The sequence below is a fragment of the Nomascus leucogenys genome, chromosome 2 (genome assembly GCF_006542625.1).
Source record: "Nomascus leucogenys isolate Asia chromosome 2, Asia_NLE_v1, whole genome shotgun sequence".
NCBI lineage: Eukaryota > Metazoa > Chordata > Mammalia > Primates > Hylobatidae > Nomascus > Nomascus leucogenys.
In genome coordinates, this window is record NC_044382.1 from 39,122,719 (window position 1) to 39,145,079 (window position 22,361).

General features: G+C 44.6%; 1 protein-coding gene and 1 pseudogene across 1 annotated transcript in view; both read right to left on the reverse strand.

Annotated features, from left to right (window-relative positions):
* UBE2D2 (ubiquitin conjugating enzyme E2 D2) overlaps positions 1 to 22,361 on the reverse strand; it is a 66,375-nt gene that overhangs the window by 15,460 nt on the left and 28,554 nt on the right. Inside the window, exon 2 of the mRNA XM_003266454.4 lies at positions 12,413 to 12,476. Coding sequence (XP_003266502.1) covers positions 12,413 to 12,476 — 64 coding nt within the window. The remainder of the gene's footprint in view (positions 1 to 12,412; positions 12,477 to 22,361) is intronic.
* LOC115838392 lies at positions 947 to 2,301 on the reverse strand (annotated as a pseudogene).

A 22,361-nucleotide genomic window follows, 5' to 3' on the forward strand; every position in this document is an offset into this window, starting at 1 on the left:
CATACACAAGAGTCTCACTCTTTTTAATCACAAATATACTTACAATTTGGGTAAATAAAACAATGATAACTAGAATTAACAACCGCCAATAACAAGGCTAAAAACACTATTAGACAAAAGAATGATCAACTGGTCAAGGGACCTGTTCTTCTACTTAATTCTTTTCTGTTATTTAAATTTGTGGTGATAACGGAAGAGTATTAATTGTACCTGCATTCCCACTCAAAGCTGTAAGAGTTGGGTAAGATAATAAGAAAGCACTGCTTTTAAGTGTTCTCAGGCACTGCCTGCCACAGCAGCGCCCTCATCTCTAATGTCTGCTGAGAAGGGGGATAAGTAAGGGGGCCTCTAGATCATGACTAGTACAAGGCAGATTACCAGCAAATTGGCCCAGTGGTAAAGCACCCAGGAAGCAACTAGCTACAGAAGTCACTCACAGGAGTGCACTCTTTACTGGAAGGGTAAAGAAACCTCACTGTTACAGGTCTGGTACTGTGGTACTCTGAAAATAGATCTCATCAGAAGTCCACTGAATTCTGATTAGCAAACTTCCTTTCCAATATCTGATACAAGAAGTTGCTCACAGGCTGGGCGCGGTGGCTCACGCTTGTAATCCCAGCACTTTGGGAGGCCGAGGCGGGCAGATCACGAGGTCAGGAGATCGAGACCGCAGTGAAACCCCGTCTCTACTAAAAATACAAAAAAAAAAAATTAGCCGGCCGTGGTGGCGGGCGCCTGTAGTCCCAGCTACTCCGAGAGGCTGAGGCAGGAGAATGGCGTGAACCCGGGAGGCGGAAGCTTGCAGTGAGCCGAGATTGCGCCACTGCACTCCAGCCTGGGCGACAGAGCGAGACTCCGTCTCAAAAAAAAAAAACAAAACAAAACAAAAAAAAAACAAAACAAAAAACAAACAAACAAAAAAAAAAGAAGTTGCTCAGGACTTCAAAACAAATCTACACTTCCGGCTTTTGTTACTATGCAAGAGGCAAGTGAGGCCTATCTGATGGGCCTTTATGAAGACACCAACTTATGTGCTACTCATGCCAAATATGTAACAAGTATGCCAAAAGACATCCAGCTAGCATGCCAATTACATGGAGACTGTGATTAGGATTGGGAAACATTTCATGCTCAAAAAAAAAAAAAAAAAAAAAAAACAATTATTTTTCTTCTTTCTGTTATTGATAGTTCTCTGTTAGATGTATTTTTCCCCCACGGGGTCAAAAGGTAACTACATATATGACTGCGAGTGGAAAAACAGGGGACAGAAATCAGGTATTGGCAGTTTTTCCATTTTAACTTGTGTGTGAATTTCTAATATAAAATTGAGGATGTAAAGCATTAATTCAAGTCAAACTATTTCGGTGAACAAGTTTCAGCAGTTCACCTTTACAACAATTATAAACAGACCTGTAAATTTTTTCTGGACAATGCTAGCAGTTGGATTTTATTTTTGTCACTAGTTATATCATTGGTTTATTATAAAAGAGAGACATGGAAATTATTTACATGATGAAAGATTTCAGAACTTTAGTGGAATGGGCAGCTTCACGTTGATGTCATTTCAATAGTGATTTATTTCAGTCTACACACTTTCCAAGAATGTCGCCATCTCTAAATAAGAAATAAAACTCGTCACTAGGTGTGGTAGCTCACGCCTGTAATCCTAGCATTTTGGGAGGCCGAGGCAGGTGGCTCACCTGAGGTCAGGAGTTCGAGATCAGCCTGACCAACATAGCAAAACCCCATCTCTACTGAAAATACAAAAAATTAGCTGGGTGTGATGGCGGGCATCTGTAATCCCAGCTACTTGGGAGGCTGGGGCAGGAGAATCACTTGAACCTCGGAGGTGAATGTTGCAGTGAGCTGAGATTGAACCATTGTACTCCAGCCTGGGAAACGAGTGAAACTCCACCTCAAAAAAAAAAAAAAAGAAAGAAAACTTGTCATCTAGAACTACTTTAGTGCCTCTATATTCCAGGAGAACTATATCTCTAACTTCTTGCTAACTGGTGGAATTTCTCCACCCTTTCCTTTGAGCTCAATTCAACAACTGTCAACACTACTGTTGCTTGCAATACTTTTCCTTGAGATTATTCTGGAAGCATAATGCCTCCTTTGGTTATAGTTTTGGCAGCCCTCCTTTCAACCAATACTCTGTAACAGAGTGAAAGAAACTTTCTAAATTCTTGTCCTGCCATGACTCCCGATGCTGCCACAGCTTGTACGCTGCTCTCCTAGATTTACTTATTTTGAGACAGGGTTTTACTCCTGTCGCCCAGACTGGAGTAAAGGGCGCAACCTCAGCTCAACCTCACCCCCCAGGCTTAAATGATCCTCCTGTCTCAGCCTCCCGAGTAGCTGGGATCATACCCAGCTAATTTTTCTATTTTCTGTAGAGATGGGATTTTGTTATGTTGCCCAGGCTGGTCTCCAACTCCTGTACTCAAGCAATCCCCTCACCTCAGCCTCCCAAAGTGCTGGGATTACAGGTATGGGCCACTGTGCTCAGACCCTCCTGGATTTTTTTCATACCAAGCAAAAAAAAAATATTTTTTTTTTGAGACGGAGTCTCACTCTGTTGCCCAGGCTGGAGTGCAATGGCATGATCTCAGCTCACCGCAACCTCTGGCTCCCAGGTTCAGCAATTCTCCTGCCTCAGCCTCCTGAGTAGCTGGGATTACTGGCACAGACCACCACACCCAGCTAATTTTTGTATTTTTAGTAGAGACGGGGTTTCACTATGTTGGACAGGCTGGTCTCGAACTCCTGACCTTATGATCCGCCCACTTCGACCTCCTGAAGTGCTGGGATTACAGGCATGAGCCACTGTGCCCGGCCGTAAATTTTTATTGATGGCAACTAAATGGTGTTTGTAGTGTTTTTATCATATGGTAGACTCTTCATTCATTCACTCTATTTTTCTGAGTTGTCCTACACGCAAGTATGTTTTTAATGTTGTCTGTCTCTGTACTATTCCTTTGAGTTTGCTATTAAAATATACTAAACTATTTTTTAAGAAAGCACTTAAGGCCAGGCACAGTGGCTCACACCTGTAATCCCAGCACTTTGGTAGTCCGAGGCGGATGAATCAAGAGGCCAGGAGTTCAAGACCAGCCTGGCCAACATGGTGACACCCCGTCTCTACTAAAAATACAAAAAATTAGCTGGGCGTAGTGGCAGGTGCCTGTAATCCCAGCTACTCGGGAGGCTGAGGAAGGAGAATCGCTTGAACCCAGGAGGCGGACGTTGCAGTGAGCCGAGATCGTGCCACTGCACTCCAGCCTGGGCAACAGTGCGAGACTCCATCTCAAGAAAAAAACAAAAAAGAAAGAAAGAAAGAAAAGAACTTAAAAAAAAAAAAGAAAGCAAGCACTTAATAAAGTAGTATTATTATTATTTTTAATAGAGATGCGCAGCTGGGTGTGATGGTTCACACCTGTAATCCCAGCACTTTGGGAGGCCAAGGCAGGCGGATCACCTGAGGTTGGGAGTTCAAGACCAGCCTAACACGGAGAAACCCCGTCTCTACTAAAAATATAAAATTAGCCGAACATGGTGGCGCATTGCCTGTAATCCCAGCTACTTGGGAGGCTGAGGCAGAAGAATCACTTGAACCTGGGAGACAGAGGTTGCGGTGAGCCAAGATCGCGCCATTGCACTCCAGCCTGGGCAACAAGAGCGAAACTCCATCTCAAAAAAAAAAAAAAAAAAAAAAAAAAGAGATGGGGTCTCACTATGTTGTCCAGGATGGTCTTGAACTCCTGGGCTCAAGGAGTTCACCCACCTCAGCCTCCCAAAGTGCTGGGATTATAGGTGTGGGTCACCACACCCAGCCAAAATATAAAAATATTGAGACAATTAAAAACATTAAATTTTCCATTAACTATTTAGGTACTAATTCTTTTCAAGATCTTCACTAGTCTTTTCAAGATCAATCTTTTTCTTTTCTTGCTAATACTACTACCAGACTTAAGTTATTAGAAAAATTTAAATCAGAATTTTTTTTTTTTTTTTTTTGAGATGGAGTCTCACTCTATCACCTGGACTGGAGTGCAGTGGCGCGATCTTTGCTCACTGCAACCTCTGCCTCCCAGGTTCAAGCAATTCTCCTGCCTCAGCCCCCTGAGTAGCTGGGATTACAGGTGTGTGCCACCACACCCGACTAATTTTGTTGTATTTTTAGTAGAGACGGGGTTTCACCATGTCGGTCAGGCTGGTCTCGAACTCCTGACCTCAGGTGATCCACCCGCCCTGGCCTCCCAAAGTGCTGAGATTACAGGCATAAGCCACCAGGCCCAGCCTTAAATCAGAAATTTTTAGCTAAATATTTCCTTTTTTGTGATTCCCTGTTCTTCCTACTAACACAAAAAAAGCACAAATAGGCTGTGGGATCAAAATCTACTAACAATTGGACAATGCAGAATCCCCAACAGGGTTGAAGCAGAAATGCCAACAAGCTGCCAATGTTTACAATTACGGAAAGAATACCCTTCTGCTTTTTTTTTTTTTTTTAAATAGAGACGGGGTCTTGCCATGTTGCCCAGGCTGGTCTCAAACTCCTGGGCTCAAGTGATCTGCCTGCCTTGGCCTCCCAAACTGCTGGGAATATAGGCATGAGCCACCAGCAGTGCCCAGCCAGAATACCGAGATACCCTTTTTTTTTTTCTTTTTTTGAGACAGAGTCTCACTCTGTCAAGGCTGGAGTGCAACAGCACGATCTGAGCTCACTGTAACCTCTGCCCCCCAGGTTCAAGCAATTCTCCCGCTTCAGCTTCCCAAGTAGCTGGGATTATAGGTGTGCACCACCACACCCGGCTAATTTTTTGTATTTTTAGTAGAGATGGGGTTTTGTCATGTTGCCCAGACTGGTCTCAAACTCCTAAGCTCAGGCAATCCGCCCACCTTGGTCTCCCAAAGTGCTAGGATTACAGGCGTGAGCTACCACACCCGGCCAGAATACCCTTCTTGATAGAAGATGGGGAAAAAAATAAATATTTTCAACTAATATTGCAATCTTTCATACCCACGCTACAAAAAGTTAAAGATACTCTAGCATATTGTATATTTAAGTTTTTTTTTTTTTTCCAAGAGACAGAGTCTCACTCTACTGCTCAGACTGGAGTGCAGTGGTACAACCTTGGCTCACCGCAGCCTCAAACTCCGGGCTCAAGCAATCCTCCCACGTCAGCCAAATGAGTAGCTGGGACTACAGGCAAGTGTCACCATGTCCTGCTCATTTTTCTAATTTTTATTTTCGTAGAGATCGGGTCTTGCTATGTTGCCCAAGCTGGTCTCAAATTCCTGGCCTCAAGCGATCCTTCTGCATTGGCCTACCAAAGTGCTGGGATTACAGGCATGAGCCACTGTACCAGGCCAAACATTCTTACATTATTGTGAACTTTTAACTCAACATCATAGATGATCTCATCTGTAATCCTTATCTATTTAATTTAGTAGATCATATCTGTTTAACATTCCAACAGGACTAAACATATGTAATCCATTGGCATTAAACTGAATAAAAACCTATTCACATTCTAATAACACTATGTTAATTTGTCTTCGCTGTTATTAAGGTCAAATTCCATCATTAAAAAAATGAGCAAACACACACACACAGGGCTAAGTCTTTAAAATAGCAGAAGAAAAAGGAAGAAGAAAATTACTAATATAGCAACCAAGACAAATAATCTTTATGGCTCTCATAAAATGATCTAGAATCTACAGTACCAAAAAAAGGCAGAAAAAGAGAAACTAAAACCCATTCAGATGAATGTAATTAATGAAAGCATTTAAAGACCTACCATTTAAATCTTAATTGAGAATCTTGTCACACTGGTTGAATGTAAAGATACCTACTAAAACCACTGATTTAGGTTACTCTCTGGAAGCCTTTCTAGACTCTTAGCTCTTATAGGCAGAAGTATAAATCAGAGAAGGTAGTGAGAGAATACCAAACCTGCCTCACATGACAATGTTTTTAGAAACAGCTCAAGTAGGCTAGGTGCGGTGGCTCACGCCTGTAATCCCAGCACTTTGGGAGGCCAGGGCAGACGAATCACGAGGTCAGGAGTTCAAGACCAGCCTGGCCAACATGGTGAAATTCCATCTCTACTAAAAATACAAAAAATTAGCTGGGCGTGGTGGCAGACGCCTGTAATCCCAGCTACTTGGGAGGCTGAGGCAGGAGAATTGCTTGAACCCGGGAGGCAGAGGTTGCAGTGAGCCGAGATCACACCACTACACTCCAGGCGGGCGACAATGCGAGACTCTGTCTCAAAAAAAGAGAAATAGCTCAACAATTACTAGAGGTTCAAGTAAAAAGGACCCCCCAAATAGTTACTGAATGAAATACTGGCCCATAAGCACAAACTATTGCTACATTTTACATAAACATCTATTTCGAAAATCTTTCATTTAATGACCCATCTTAGGATTGATCAAAATTGACCAAAATAAAAAGTTTTGATAGTAAAAAACAAAAATAAGTTCCCAGCACTATGTTGGTTTAATACTATCAAACCAAATTATGCAAACTGAAAGTTACACAATCTGTTTTATGAGAGTTTAAATGTGAAGTTCACAGATGAATGATTACTCTTTAGTATTCTGGATGAAGCCTTGAGGTTAAAAGGGACAGGCCGGGCCCAGTGGCTCAAGCCTGTAATCCTAGCACTTTGGGAGGCTGAGGTGGGTGGATCACCTGAGGTCAGGAGTTCGAGACCAGCCTGGCCAACATGGTGAAACCCGGTCTCTACTAAAAATACAACAAATTAGTCGGGCGTGGTGGTGCGTGCCTGTAATCCCAGCTACTTGGGAGGCTGAGACAGGAGAATTGCTTGAACCTGGGACGCAGAGGTTTCAGTGAGCCGAGATTGCACCACTGCACTCCAGCCTGGGCAACAGAGTGAGACTCCATCTCAAACAAACAAACAAACAAACAAAACAGCAGGGGACAGTGAGAATATCTGATAGTATGAGACTGAATCTCTGGAGACCTACACTTGAATGCACAGATCTCAAGAGAGTCACATTTACCAAGTGTTCAAAACAAAACAAAGCTGGGTGCGGTAGCTCGCAGCTGTAATCACAGGGCTTTGGGAGGCAGAGGCAGGAGGATCACTTGAACCCAGGATTTCAAGACCAGCATAGGAAACATGGTGAGACCCTACTGCTACAATTTTTTTTTTTTAATTAGCCAGGGGTGTAGGGGGCATGTACTCATAGTCCCAGCTACTCAGGAGGCTGAGGTGGGAGGATCCCTTGAGCCCAGGAGTTTGAGGCTTCACTGAGTTGCAATCGCACCACTGCACTCTAGCCTGGGCAACAGAGTGAGCCCCTGCCTTGAAAGAAGACCAGAGGAGAGGAAGACAAGAGAGAGGGGAGGGAGAGAGGGAGGGGAGGAGGAGGGGGGAAGGAGGGGAGGGAAGAGAGAAGAGAGAAGGAAACAGATATATGGCCATTAAATCTTCAGCTTACTTGTTTCTTTCTTTCTTTTTTTTTTTTTTTGAGACAGAGTCTTGCTCTGTCGCACAGGCTGGAGTGCAGCGGCACGATCTCAGCTCACTGTAAGCTCCACCTCCTGGGTTCACGCCATTCTCCTGCCTCAGCCTCCCGAATAGGTGGGACTACAGGCGCCCGCCACCATGCCCAGCTAATTTTTTGTATTTTTAGTAGAGACGGGGTTTCACCATGTTAGCCAGGATAGTCTCGATCTCCTGACCTCGTGATCCGCCCACCTCGGCCTCCCAAAGTGCTGGGATTACAGGCGTGAGCCACCGGGCCTGGCTGCTTACTTCTTTCAGGAAGTACATTTTTTATCAGATTTTTGTTTTGAGACAAAACAAAATTCTTTGTAAGAATCTTACAAAGATTCTTACCAGATCTTTGCAGGAAAGTGAAAAAAAATTTACTGGTACATTAAAATCTGGATGTTTTAAAATAAAGCACAGATCTCTACTTTATTTTTATACTAAATATCAACATTAAAATCTGGATGTTTTAAAATAAAGCACAAGTCTCCACTTTATTTTTACACTAAATATCAATAACATGTGGTACTGAGTGATTTGGGTACCAGGATAGTCAAAAGGAGCTCAAAAGTTTCAAAAGGCCAACAGTTTCTCTCTTCCTTCTTCTAAGATTAAATTCTGACTCCTTACAACAAAAATAAAATGACAAAAGGACATTTAGCTATCCAGTCATGCTTTATGTACTCTTATGTGGGTTCATCAGAAAGATCTGATCAATACTTGTGTTTTTTTTTTAGAGACTGGGTCTCAATCTGTCATCCAAGCTAGAGTATAGTGGCCGAATCACAGCTCACTGCAGCCTCAAACTTCTGGGCTCAAGTGTTCCTCCTACCTCAGCCTCGTGAGTAGGCAGGACTACAGGCATGAGCCACCACTCCCAGCTAATTTTTAGTTTTTAAGATGGGGTCTTGCTTTGTTGCCCAGGCTGGCATAAAACTCCCTATCTCAAGTGATCCTCCAGTCTCAGTCTCCCCCGTAGCTGGGATTACAGGCATGAGCCACTGTGCCTGGCTCTTCTTCACTGTAGTTTTGATTTGTATTTCCCTAATGACAAATGATGCTGAGCATCTTTTCATGTCCTTACTAGCCATCTTCTCTGGAGAAATGTCTATTCGGATCCTTTGACTATTTTTTAATTGGTTATTTATTTTTATACTGAGTTATAAGAGTTTTTAAACAGCTGGGTGGGGTGGCTCACGCCTGTAATCCCAGCGCTTTGGGAGGTAGAGGTGGGCGGATCATCTGAGGTCAGGAGTTCAAGACCAGCCTGGCCAACACAGTGAAACCCATCTCTACTAAAAATACGAAAATTAGCTGGGCGGCGGGGCACGCGCCTATAATCAGCTACACGGGAGGCTGAGGCAGGAGAATTGCTTGAACCCACAAGGCGGAGGTTATAGTGAGCCAAGATCGTACCACTGCACTCCAGCCTGGGTGACAAAAGTGAGATTCCGTCTCGAAAAAAAAAAAAAGTTTTAAAAATATACTGGATATATGTCCCTTATGAGATATATGACTTGCAAAAATTTCTTCCATTCTATATGTTTTATCACTTTCGTGATGGCATCATTTGCAGCCTGTATATCTTTAATTTTGATGAAGTCTAATAATATCTATTTTTTTCTCTTACTGATTAGCTTTGGGAGAGTCTGTTTGTTTTTTTGAGATGGAGTTTCAGTCTTGTTGCCCAGGCTGGAGTGCAATGGCGCAATCTCGGCTCACTGTAGCCTCTGCCTCCCGGGTTCAAGCAATTCTCCTGCCTCAGCCTCCCAAATAGATGGGATTACAGCTCCCACCACCACACCTGGCTAATTTCTTGTATTTTTATTTTTAGTAGACGGGGTTTCACCAGAGTTCAAGGCCAGACTGGTCTTGATTGAATTCCTGGCCTCAGGTAATCCACCTGCCTCGGCCTCCCAAAGTGCTGGCATTACAGGCATACACACGTGAGACACCACATCCAGCCTTTTTTTTTTGGAGACAGAGTCTCACTCTGTCACCCAGGCTGGAGTGCAGTGGCGCGATCTTAGCTCACTACGACCTCCGCCTCCCGGTTCCAGCGATTCTCCTGCCTCAGCCTCCTGGGTAGCTGGGATTATAGGCAGGCGCCACCACGCTCAGCTAATTTTTGTATTTTTAGTAGAGGCAGGGTTTCACCATGTTGGCCAGGCTGGTCTTGAACTCCTGGCCTCCCAAAGTGCTAGGATTACAGACGTGAACCATTGCACTCGGCTGTGGGAGAGTTTTATTTAACTCTCCAAAGGGAACAATTTTTCAACCTGAGAAAGAAATGTATAGCACTAACTATGGCAGAAGCAAAGCAAAGACAAATTACTTTAGCACGCTAAAGAAAACTTCAAAATTGAAATCAAATCCCTTGACTCCAACCACTTTTAATTAAAGATTTTCAGCCATTCTTAACTTGGAGGAATTTACCTAAAAGCACTTTTCCAACTGAATAGAAAGAGTACACTGATGGATGTGGCCCATATGATACAGTGGAAGGACAAACTAGAATCAGAAAACCTGAGAGTGAGTCCCCATGGAGAATCTCCATGAGATTCTCATGGGACTCTTTTCTAAAACAATATAAAATTTCTACTCCACTCACCTAAATGAGTTGTTGTAAGGCTTAAATGAGACAATGTGTATAAGAGCACTTACTAAATCATTTTGTATGGTTTAAGTACTTAGCCTGCCTTGTTTGGTACCAAATACTATAGTTACTCACGCTAGGTAAGTCAGAATATAATAATGTAAGTAAGTTTTTTCATGACAAGTACTTAGACTCATAATTTATAATATTTATCTATTTGTAAAGTAATCCTTGTAAAAGGGCCTTGCTTTGATTCTTCAGGATTTAGCAGACCAGACACATTCTTTTTTTCCGTTTTTTTTTTTTTGTTGTTGTTGTTGTTGTTTTTGTTTTGAGACAGGGTCTCACTCCCGTTGCCCAGGCTGGGTGCAACCTTGGCCCACTACAGCCTCAACTTCCTGGACTCAAGCGATCCTCCCACCTCAAACTCCTCCTGAGTAGCTGGGGCTACAGGCGTGCACCACCAGGCCAGGCTAATTTTTGTATTTTTTTGTAGAGATAGGGTTTCACCATGTTGCCCAGGCTGGTCTCGCACTCCTGGGCTCAAGTGATCTGCCTGCCTCAGCCTCCCAAAGCACTGAGATTACAGGTGTGAGCCACTGTGCCGGGCCCAGACACAACATTATTAAGAAAAATCAGGAAAAAACAATTTGAGGCCGGGCGCAGTAGCTCATGCCTGTAATTCCAGAACTTTGGGAGGCCAAGGCAGGTGGATCACCTGAGGTCCGGAATTCAAGACCAGCCTGGCCAACATGGCGAAACCCCGTCTCTACTAAAAACACAAAAACTAGCCAGGTGTCGTGGCAGTTGCCTGTAATCCCAGCTACTTGGAAGGCTGAGGCAGGAGAATGGCGTGAACCCAGGAGGCAGAGCTTGCAGTGAGCCGAGGTCACGCCACTGCACTCCAGCACGGGCAATAGAGTGAGACTCCATCTTAAAAAACAAAACAAACAAACAAATATTAAACATAAGCTAATTTAACCATGTACTCATTTTGGTCTTAATCTACATATTTACACAAGTGTTTGTAAGTATGCATACTTTAAAATATTTGTTAAATGTTACAAATTTTTTCTTTTTTTTGGAGAGTAAGTCTCACTCTGTCGCCCAGGCTGGAGTGCAGTGGCACAATCTCAGCTCACTGCAACCTCTGCCTCCTGGGTTCAAGCAGTTGTCTGCCTCAACCTCCCAAGTAGGTGGAATTACAGGCACCTCCCAAGTAGGTGGAATTACAGGCACCTGTCACCATGCCTGGCTAATTTTTTTTCTATTTTTAGTAGCGGCGGGGTTTCACCATCATGGCCAGGATGGTCTCAAACGTCTGACCTCATGATCCGCCTGCCTCGGCCTTTCAAAGTGCTGGGATTAGAGACATGAGCCATCACACCCAACCAAATGTTACAGTTTTTTGTGAATTAGTTTTACATCACATAGCATAGTCTCATTCAAATATCCCCTCTTAAAAAAAGTTAAAAGACACTATATGGGAAAAAATTATGTTGAACTGAAGTGGAACAAAGAGGAAATTATCATCTCATGTATGCATTAAGATCATCTCATAAATTATTTTAGACAAAATTAAGCAGATAAATTGGGCATTAAAAATAAAGACCTGCTTTTGGCCAGGTGTGGTGGTTCATGCCTGTAATCCCAGCACTTTGGGAAGCCAAAGTGGGCGGATCACCTGAGGCCAGGAGTTTGAGACCAGCCTGGCCAACATGGCAAAACCACAAATCTACTAAAAATACAAAAATTAATCAGGTGTGGTGGCATGCACCTGTAATCCCAGATACTCGAGAGGCTGAGGCACAAGAATCACTTGAACCCAGGAAGCAGAGGCTGCAGCGAGCTGAGATCACGCCACTGCACTCCAGCCTGGGCAACAGAGTGAGACCCTGTCTCAAGAAAAAAATAAAGACCTGATTTCGTAAGTATGAGTCAGTAGAAAGTCAGACACAGACACATATACTATCATCCTTAGTATTATATTACTCAAGAATAATAGCTACTTGTAGGTAAAAGCTCAAATATTTCACTCCAGGAAAATACCCAGAAGGGATGAAGGTAAGGTAGGAGAGGACCAGAACAATTATACAGCCAATACCTGGCAGAAGATTCAAAATGTAATGAACAACACAGATGATAATGGGATGAACATAGAGTTGCTCCCTTCATGGGCCACTAAGGGTTAAACACTGCCTCTTCCCTATAGCATAATTGTTTCTTCACACAAAATAACCACTGTTATGCTATTACTCCATTATTCCTTTTAAATACTTACTATCATCTCCAACAGGACCTGCTGAACACTGTGCTGGAGGGTCCCGTGCCAGATCATTCAATTCCTACAGAAAAAAGAAAGAAAAGAAATATATTCAACATAAATGTACCTTTTATCCATTACTAAAGTTTATATTGTTACCAATATTCTCTGTCCTGCTGGTGAAACTCTTTTAAGAGCATTCCTTCAGAGTAAGAGATGAGTAGACTGGTGAATCTTTAAGGTGTGTTTTTTTAAAGTGGGTCATTTTTGCTTTGTTCAGAGCTTAGTAAATAAATACAATGAGGAAGGTAAAACATGTATTACGGGCAGGGCACGATAGCTCACACCTGTAATCCCAGCACTTTGGGAGGCTGAGGCGGGCAGATCACTTGAGGTCAGGAGTTTGAGACCAGCCTGGTCAACAAGCCTGTCTCTAGTGAAGATAGAAAAAATTAGCTGGGCATGGTGGTACATGCCTGTAGTACCAGCTACTCAGGAGGCTGAGGCAGGAGAATCCCTTGAACCAGGGAGGCGGAGGTTGCAGTAAGCCAAGATTGCACCACTGCACTCCAGCCTGGGCGATAGAGCGAGACTCCATTTCAAACAAACAAACAAAAAACATGTATTATGTATTAAAGAGCCAAAAATACTGTTTTTTGTTTGTTTGTTTTTTGAGACGGAGTCTCGCTCTGTCGCCCAGGCTGGAGTGCAGTGGCGCGATCTCAGCTCACTGCAAACTCCGCCTCCCGGGTTCACACCATTCTCCTGCCTCAACCTCCCGAGTAGCTGGGACTACAGGCGCCCGACCCAAACGCCCGGCTAATTTTTTGTATTTTTAGTAGAGACAGGGTTTCACTGTGTTAGCCAGGACGATCTCAATCTCCTGACCTGGTGATCCGCCCACCTTGGCCTCCCAAAGTGCTAGGATTACAGGCGTGAGCCACCGCGCCTGGCCAAAATTGTTTTAATGTAAACATTTCATTTATTATTTTTCAAAAAAAAATTTAAGGCCAATTTTTGTACCTCAAAACTATTAGGTTACACTTGGGACACGCTCCTAGTCATAAATGTTCCAAAATTATACTGGACCATCTGACAAGTTGATACGTTTTCAGTGAAAGTCCACTACCAGTGTTGTGAAAGTCCGCTACCAGTGTTCTAAAAGTAGAAAAAACTTTGAAAGAATATATTTTAGGCTGGGCACAGTGGCTCATGCTTGTAATCTCAGCATTTTGTGGTTCCGAGGCGGGAAGATCACCTGAGGTCAGGGGTTCGAGACCAGCCTAACCTGGTGAACATGGTGAAACACCATTTCTACTAAAAATACAAAAATTAGCCGAGCATAGTGAGTGCATGTCTATAGTCCCAGCTACTTGGGAGGCTACGGCAGGGGTATTGCTTGAACCCAGGAGGCAGAGGTTGCAGTGAGCCAAGATCATGCCACTACACTCCAGCCTGGGACAACAGAACGAGACTTCGTCTGGGGAAAAAAAAAAAAAAAAAGAATATATTTTAAAAGGCTGACTGAAGTAATAAAAGCCACGATAAAGCTTTGTAGTTCCCAGGAGCGATGGCTCACACCTGTAATCCCAACACTTTGGGAGGCCAAGGCGGTGCCAATCACTTGAGGCCAGGAGCTTGAGACCAGCCTGGCCAACATAGCAAGACCCCGTCTATACTAAAAAAATACAAAATTAGCTGGGAGTGGTGGCACACGCCTGTAATCCCAGCTACTCGAGAGGCTCAGGTAGAAGCAATGCTTGAACCCAAGAAAGGGAGGTTGCAGTGAGCCGAGTTCATGCCACTGCACTCCAGCCTGGGCGACAGAGGGAGACTCCATCTCAAAAAAAAAAAAAAAAAAAAAAGCTTTGTAGTCAAGAGACTGGTCTACCTGTAATAATGCTTTACAACCAGTTACCAGCTTCTCAGCTTTTTAAACATAAAAGCCCAGAAACTTGAGACTTATTGGCTGGGGATGCCTGAAAAATCACAAGAAGGAAATCATACTATATTCCATTTCCCCTCACCTTGGTTTTTGAGACAAAAAGAAAGTTCTCAAGAAGAACTAGTTTTGATTATATTTTAAAACCACAACAGTAAAAACAGTAAAGTCTAAGATTTTTTAAATCCAAAAACCATTTAGACTCTTACGTTGTTTCATCCTGTCTGTGAGCTTGGAGTACAAAGCGTAAAGTACAGAAATAAAGTTTGAAAAAGGGCCAGGCACGGTGGCTCACGCCTGTAATCCCAGCACTCTGGGAGGCCGAGGTGGGCAGATCATGAGGTCAGGAGATCGAGACTATCCTGGCTAACACGGTGAAACCCCATCTCTACTAAAAATATAAAAAATTAGCCGGGCATGGTGGCGGGTGCCTGTAGTCCCAGCTACTCGGGAGGCTGAGGCAGGAGAATGGTATGAACCCGGGAGGCGGAGCTGGCAGTGAGCCAAGATCACGCCACTGCACTCCAGCCTGGGCAACACAGCGAGACTCTGTCTCAAAAAAAAGAAATAAAGTTTGAAAAAAAGGCGGCTCTGGATTGAGATAACGATTAACTTACTCAAATATCTCAAATTTTGGATTTTCTGCCCATCTCAAGAAAAAAAGTAATAGCCTACTGTATAGTTCCCATTCTCAAATATTACTGACAGCACAGGTTGGTATAACTAAGAACACCTGGCTTTATTTAAGACACTGCTATAGCAACAGGTTGTTATTAAAATATAACTTGAATTTAACAATTTAACAATTGAATTGAACAATTCTGAAGTCCTGCCATGTTCATTAAGTAGAATTTTACTTTTGATTTCGCTTTAATCTTTTGCCCCTTTCAAACTGAGTTACTTTTTTCCATGCTGAATGACATCAAGGTTTTTAACTCAAGAGCTAAAATTTATCTAAGCAGAATACAAGATCCATCAGTCCATTTCAGGAGCCAATATAATTTTAAAACCCTAAGCCAAACTTAGGCTAATAGACATTTAACACACTCATTCTTTTTTTTTTTTTTTTTTTTGAGGCGGGGTCTCGCTCTTTCGCCCAGCCCAGAGTGCAGTGGCGCAATCTCGGCTCACTGCAAGCTCTCCCTCCCAGGTTCACACCGTTCTCCTGCCTCAGCCCCCCGAGTAGCTGGGACTACAGGCGCCTGCCACTGCGCCCGGCTAATTTTTTGTATTTTTAGTAGAGACGGGGTTTCACTGTGTTAACCAGGATGGTCTCGATCTCCTGACCTCATGATCTGCCCGCCTCGGCCTCCCAAAGTGTTGGGATTACAGGCGTGAGCCACCGCACCCGACCAACACACTCATTCAACACTTCCTTGGCTGATGGTACTGATACAGCTGAATTTCAAAAGCATACTGCTAAGTGAAAGAAGCCAGACATAAGGCTACATGATGTATGATTCCATTTATATGACATTCTAGAACAGGCAAAACTATAGTGACAGAAAGCAGATCCATAGTTCCAGTGGCTGGAGGGAGTTGGAGGGGGGAATAACTATAAAAGAGACATGAAGAAAATTTGAGGAGTGATAGAAATGCTCAAAATCACTATTTTGGTAGAGACTGGACAACTATATGTATATTTGTCAAAACTCAAATTGTACACTGAATTTTACTGTAATACTGTATCTCAAAGTTGTTTATTATTTTTTTTTATTTTTATTTTTTTTTTTTAGACAGAGTCTTGCTCTGTTGCCCAGGCTGGAGTGCAGTGGCACCATCTTGGCTTACTGCAAGCTCCGCCTCCCAGGTTCACGCCATTCTCCTGCCTCAGCCTCCTGAGCAGCTGGGACTACAGGCGCCCGCCACCACGCCCGGCTAATTTTTTTTGTATTTTTAGAAGAAATGGGGTTTCACCGTGTTAGCCAGGATGGTCTCAATCTCCTGACCTCGTGATCTGCCCGCCTCGGCCTCCCAAAGTGCTGGAATTACAGGTGTGAGCCACAGTGCCTGGCCAGTTTTTAATTCTTAAAAGTACATTTGGGCAGGGCACAGTGGCTCACGCCTGTAATCCCAACACTTTGGGAGGCCAAGGCGGGTGGATCATGAGGTCAGGAGTTCGAGACCAGCTTGACCAATATGGTGAAACCCCATCTCTAAAAAAAATACAAAAATTAGCTGGGTGTGGTGGCGCACACCTGTAATCCCATCTACTGGGGAGGCTGAGGCAGGAGAATCTCTTGAACCCAGGAGGCGGAGGTTGCAGTGAGCTGAGATTGACACTGCACTCCAGCCTGGGCGAAAGAGTGAGACTCCGTCACACACACATACATACATACAGGACACTCAGATTCAGAAACAGATCTTTTTTAAAAAAGAAAAAGCACATAACTATCCATCTTTACATGTGCATAAAATATCTCCCAAGAATACACAAGAAATGCCAGGCACCGTGGCTCATATCTGTAATCCCAGCACTTTGGGAGGCTGAGGTGGGCAGATCACGAGGTCAGGAGTTCGAGACCAGCCTGGCCAACATGCTGAAACCCCATCTCTACTAAAAATACAAAAATTAGCTGGGCATGGTGGCACACACCTGAAGTCCCAGCTACTCGGGAGGCTGAGGCAGAAGAGTTGCCTGAACCAGGGAGGCGGAGGTTGCAGTGAGCCCAGATCTCACCGCTGCACTCCAGCCTGGGAGACAGAGTGAGACTCTGCCTCAAAAAACAAAAAACAAAAAACAAAAAAACCCACAAGAAACTAGTTAATAAATAATTGCCTTTAGGAAGGAAAGCTTAGGGGTGAGAATGAGAACTATATATATTACTTTTACACATTTTGAATTTTATAAAAGTGTGTATATGGCCCATTTGAAAAATAAATTACCCTTTAAAATTTTCTTTTTCTTTCTTTTTTTTTTTTTTTTTGAGACGGAGTCTCGCTCTGTCGCCCAGGCTGGAGTGCAGTGGCGCAATCTCGGCTCACTGCAGCTCCGCCTCCCGGGTTCACGCCATTCTCCTGCCTCAGCCTCTCCGAGTAGCTGGGACTACAGGCGCCCGCCACCACGCCCGGCTAATTTTTTTGTATTTTTAGTAGAGACGGGGTTTCACCGTGGTCTCGATCTCCTGACCTCGTGATCCGCCGGCCTCGGCCTCCCAAAGTGCTGGGATTACAAGCGTGAGCCACCGCGCCCGGCCTCTTTTTCTTTTTTTAACCAACTGGGTCTGTGCAAGAATTATCCTGACTATAAATGTGGATTAAAACAGCAAAATTGTCTCCCCTCCCCTCCCCTCCCCTTCTCTTCTTTCTTCTTCCCTCTGTGGCCCGGGCTGGACTACACTCGGCTCGCTGCACACTCCCTGCGTCCGGCTCCCGTGATTCTCCTACCCTGCCCTGCGGGCTGCCTGGGAATGTCAGCGCGCGTCACCACCCCTCCCTGGTTTTTCTCCTTTGGCTGGAGGCGCGGTTTCGCCATGTCGGCCAGGCTGGTCTCCAGCTCCTGACCTCGAGTGGTCTGCCCGCCTCGGCCTCCCGAGGTGCTGGGACTGCAGACGGAGGCTCGCTCACTCGGTGCTTGGTGTTGCCCGGGCTGGAGTGCGGTGGCGTGATCTCGGCTCGCTGCAGCCTCCGCCTCCCAGCCGCCTGCCTTGGCCTCCCAGGGTGCTGGGATTGCAGCCTCTGCCTGGCCGCCGCCCTGTCTGGGAGGTAGGGAGCGTCTCTGCCTGGCCGCCCATCGTCTGGGTTATGAGGAGCTCCTCTGCCCGGCTGTCCCGTCTGGGAGGTGAGGAGCGCCTCTGCCCAGCCGCCACCCCGTCTAGAAAGTGAGGAACGTCTCTGCCTGGCCACCCATGATCTGGGATGTGAGGAGCGCCTCTGCCCGGCTGCCCCGTCTGGGAAGAAGTGAGGAGCGCCTCCGCCCGGCCCCCCTTCTGGGAAGTGAGGAGCGCCTCCGCCCGGCCGCCCCTTCTGGGATGTGAGGAGCGCCTCCGCCCGGCCGCCCCTTCTGGGAAGTGAGGAGCGCCTCCGCGCGGCCGCCCCGTCTGGGAAGTGAGGAGCGCCTCCGCCCGGCCGCCCCTTCTGGGATGTGAGGAGCGCCTCCGCCCGGCCGCCCCGTCTGGGAAGTGAGGAGCGCCTCCGCGCGGCCGCCCCGTCTGGGAAGTGAGGAGCGCCTCCGCGTGGCCGCCCCGTCTGGGAAGTGAGGAGCGCCTCTGCCCGACCACCCATTGTCTGGGATGTGAGAAGCGCCTCTGCCCGGCCGCCACTCCATCTAGGAAGCGAGGAGCGTCTCTGCCCGGCCGCCCCGTCTGGGAAATGAGGAGCGCCTCTGCCTGGCCGCCCCGTCTGGGATGTGGGGAGCACCTCTGCCTGGCCGCCCCGTCTGGGAGGTCTACCACAGAGGCCAGAAGCAATGTGGGGGCTGAACATGGTGGCTCACGCCTGTAGTCCCAGTACTCTGGGAGGCCGAGGCAGGTTGATCACTTGAGGCTAGGAGTTCGAGACCAGCCTGGCCAACATGGCGAAACATATGAAAAATACAACTGACAAACCAGCCAACCAACCAAGCGACAACAAAACAGGTCTACCCTGGAGTCATACTCTAATTTTTTCTATTTTCCTCCCTTTCTGATCCTTTATCCCACTTTCTTTTTCTTCCTCTTCCTTCTCCTTCTTCTTTGTCAAATAGAGGATTGAGTTATTATCATTGATCCATACAAAGTCCCTCTCTCATTTATTTTCTTTAATTCCCACCCCCCATTTCTATTCCCCGTCTTCCCATGTGCAACCTTCCTAATATGTTTGATATGCATCTTTTTGTTTGTATGTACTTTTAGAAAATGTTTATTGTTTTGTGTGCAAAAAAAAAAAAATTAAAAAAAAATTGTCATCATGGCTGGGCATGGTGGCTCACCTGAGGTCAGGAGTTCGAGACCAGCTTGGCCAACATGGCAAAACCCTATCTTTACTAAAAGTACAAAAATTAGCCGGGCATGGTGGGGGCTCCTGTAATCCCAGCTACTCAGGAGCCTGAGGCAGGACAATCGCTTGAACCCGGGAGGCAGAGGTTGTAGTGAGACAACATCATGCTACTGTGCTCCAGCGTGGGCAACAAGAGTGAGACTCCGACTCAAGAAAAAAAAAATGTCATTTGGGGTGTAATCTAAATAGTGAAAACCGAATTACGGCAAATAAACATACAATCTATAAAACTGATATCTCTACATCATGATGAAAACTGAAGTTGAATCTTAAAATTTAATAAAGGCATTGATCTAGTCGGAACATGTGGGCAGAAAAAAATAATACCCAAATATATCAGGCTGTGTTTTAACAGTTGGCTTTAAACCTATACATTAATTTCAACTTTCTATTTTATGAGAAAGAACAATAGGGAAATAAAGTACAGCCAGTCCTCTGTGTCTATGGGTTCCACCAACTGTGGGTCAAATACACTGGGGAAAAAATGATGTCTGTACTGAACACGTGCAGACTTCTTTGGTCATTATTCCCTAAACACCACAGCATAACAACTATTTACAGAGCACTTACACTGTATTAGGTTTTATAAGTAATCTAGAGATGACTTAAAGTATACAGGAAGATGTGCACAGGTTATACGCAAATACTATGCCATTTTATATCAGGGACTTGAGCATCTGTAGATTTTGGTATCCATGGAAGGACCTGGGACCAACCTTTCATGGATACTGAGGGAGGAATGTATATATAATTATGTTTAGAAAAAAGTGATGGGGTAAAGAACTTTGACAGTTAAAGTAGAACATTCTCAATTTATAAAAAGATTACTGACCGGGTGCAGTGGCTCACACCTGTAATGCCAGCACTTTGGGAGGTCGAGGTGGGTGGATCACCTGAGGTCAGGAGTTCAAGACCAGCCTGGCCAACATGGTGAAACCTGGTCTCTACTAAAAATACAAAAACTAGTCGGGTGTAGTGGTGCGTGCCTCTAAGTCCAGCTACCCAGGAGGCTGAGGCAGGAGAATCACTAGAACTCGGGAGGCAGAGGCCGCAGTGAGCAGAGATCGTGCCATTGCACTCCAGCCTGAGCAATAGAGACGGTGTCTCAAAAAAAAAAAAATTTTAAGGAAAAAAAAAAAGATAATTAAAGTAGAACACTGAAACTTTGAAAGCCTAAGACATATATATCAACACTATAGCAAAAATAAACCCTCTAAATTCCTTGAGGGGAAGGCATCCTTCAAGGGATATGCAGATTTCCATTTCACTATATCCTTGAGTAGGCAACTTAAGCTATTAGTCGGTAAAAATTAATGCTTCTTTACAAGCTATTTTTAAACCACCCTCCTTCCCCAATCATAACAATTATGAAACAAAATAAAAATAGCATGGGAAAGATTTGCTTACCCTGTTGGTCCTCACCCTATGGCGTAAGGTGAAAGGAACACGATGGGAAACTGAGAGAGGTTATAATTAACTTTGTAGAAAAATGGCTCTAAAGTCAAGTTTTAGTAGTCTGAATATTGCTATACAAATCAAGGCTTTTTGGTGGTTAAAATCACACTATGAAAATATTTAAACAAAGATTATGATTCATAGCATTGTAATTTCAGGGCTGGGTATGGTGGCTCATGTCTGTAATCTCCACACTTTGAGAGGCTAAGGTGGGAGGATGGCTTGAGGCCAGGAGCTCCAGACAAGCCTGGTCAACACAGTGAGACTCTTATCTCCACAAAAAAAATTTTTTTTAAATTAGCCCAGCATGGTGGAGGGAGCCTGTAGTCCTAGCTACCTGGGAGGCTGAGGTAGGAGGATTGCTTGAGCCCAGGAGTTCAAGGCTACAGTGGATCGTGCCACTATACTCCAGCCTAGGCAACAAAGTGAGACCCCACCTCTAAAAAAAAAGTACATATTTTAATATATGTTTTAATGTTGTATGTTACATATGTGTTTATTACATACATCAATACATATGTATTTGTATGTTATATATAACAATGTATACATTATGTTACATATTTTACATATTAAAATATATATTAAAATATGTATGTATATATAAAATTTCAGGGTCATGAGATCATTTAGACCTATTCCCAATTTTATAAGAAAACAAAATACAAAGTATCTAACCCAAGGGTAAGGACTTGAGTGTTCTGCTATACCATGGTTCTTTAAATCTGCATCTAAAATATTAGAAATGTACAAGTTAGAAATGTCTGAGAATCGGCAGGGTGCAGTGGCTCATGCCTGTAATCCCAGCACTTTGGGAGGCTGAGGCGGACAGATCACAAGTTCAAGAGATAGAGACCAGCCTGGCCAATGTGGTGAAACCCTGTCGCTACTAAAAATACAAAAATTAGCTGGGCGTGGTGGCGCTTGCCTGTAGTCCCAGCTACTCAGGAGGCCGAGGCAGGAGAAATACTTGAACCCGGGAGGCGGAGGTTGCAGTGAGCCGAGATCACACCACTGCACTCTAGCCTGGATAACAGAGCGAGACTTTGTCTCAAAAAAAAAAAAAAAAAGAAAAAAGAAATGTCTGAGAATCTACATGTTATTTGGGAAATTAAGCTGAACCTCTTTTAAGATTACTGAAACTCTTTTAAGATTACTGAACTGCGGCCGAGCCTGGTGGCTCACGCCTGTAATCCCAGCACTTTGGGAGGCCAAGGTGGGCAGATTACAAGGTCAGGAGATCAAGACCCATCCTAGCTAACACAGTGAAACGCCATTTCTACTAAAAATACAAAAAATTAGCCGGGCGTGGCGGCATGTGCCTGTAGTCCCAGCTACTCGGGAGGCTGAGGCAGGAGAATCGCTTGAACCCAGGAGGCAGAGGTTGCAGTGAGCCAAGGTCATGCCACTGCACTCCAATCTGGGCAACAGAGCAAGACTCCATCTCTTAAAAAAAAAAAAATTACTGAACTGCAAAGAAAACAGTTAAACCAGTAGTTCTCAAAACTGAGATACTGACACAGCAGAATCACCATCACAAGGAAGCTTACTAGAAATACAAATTCACAGGCTCTACCCCACAACTACCAGGTC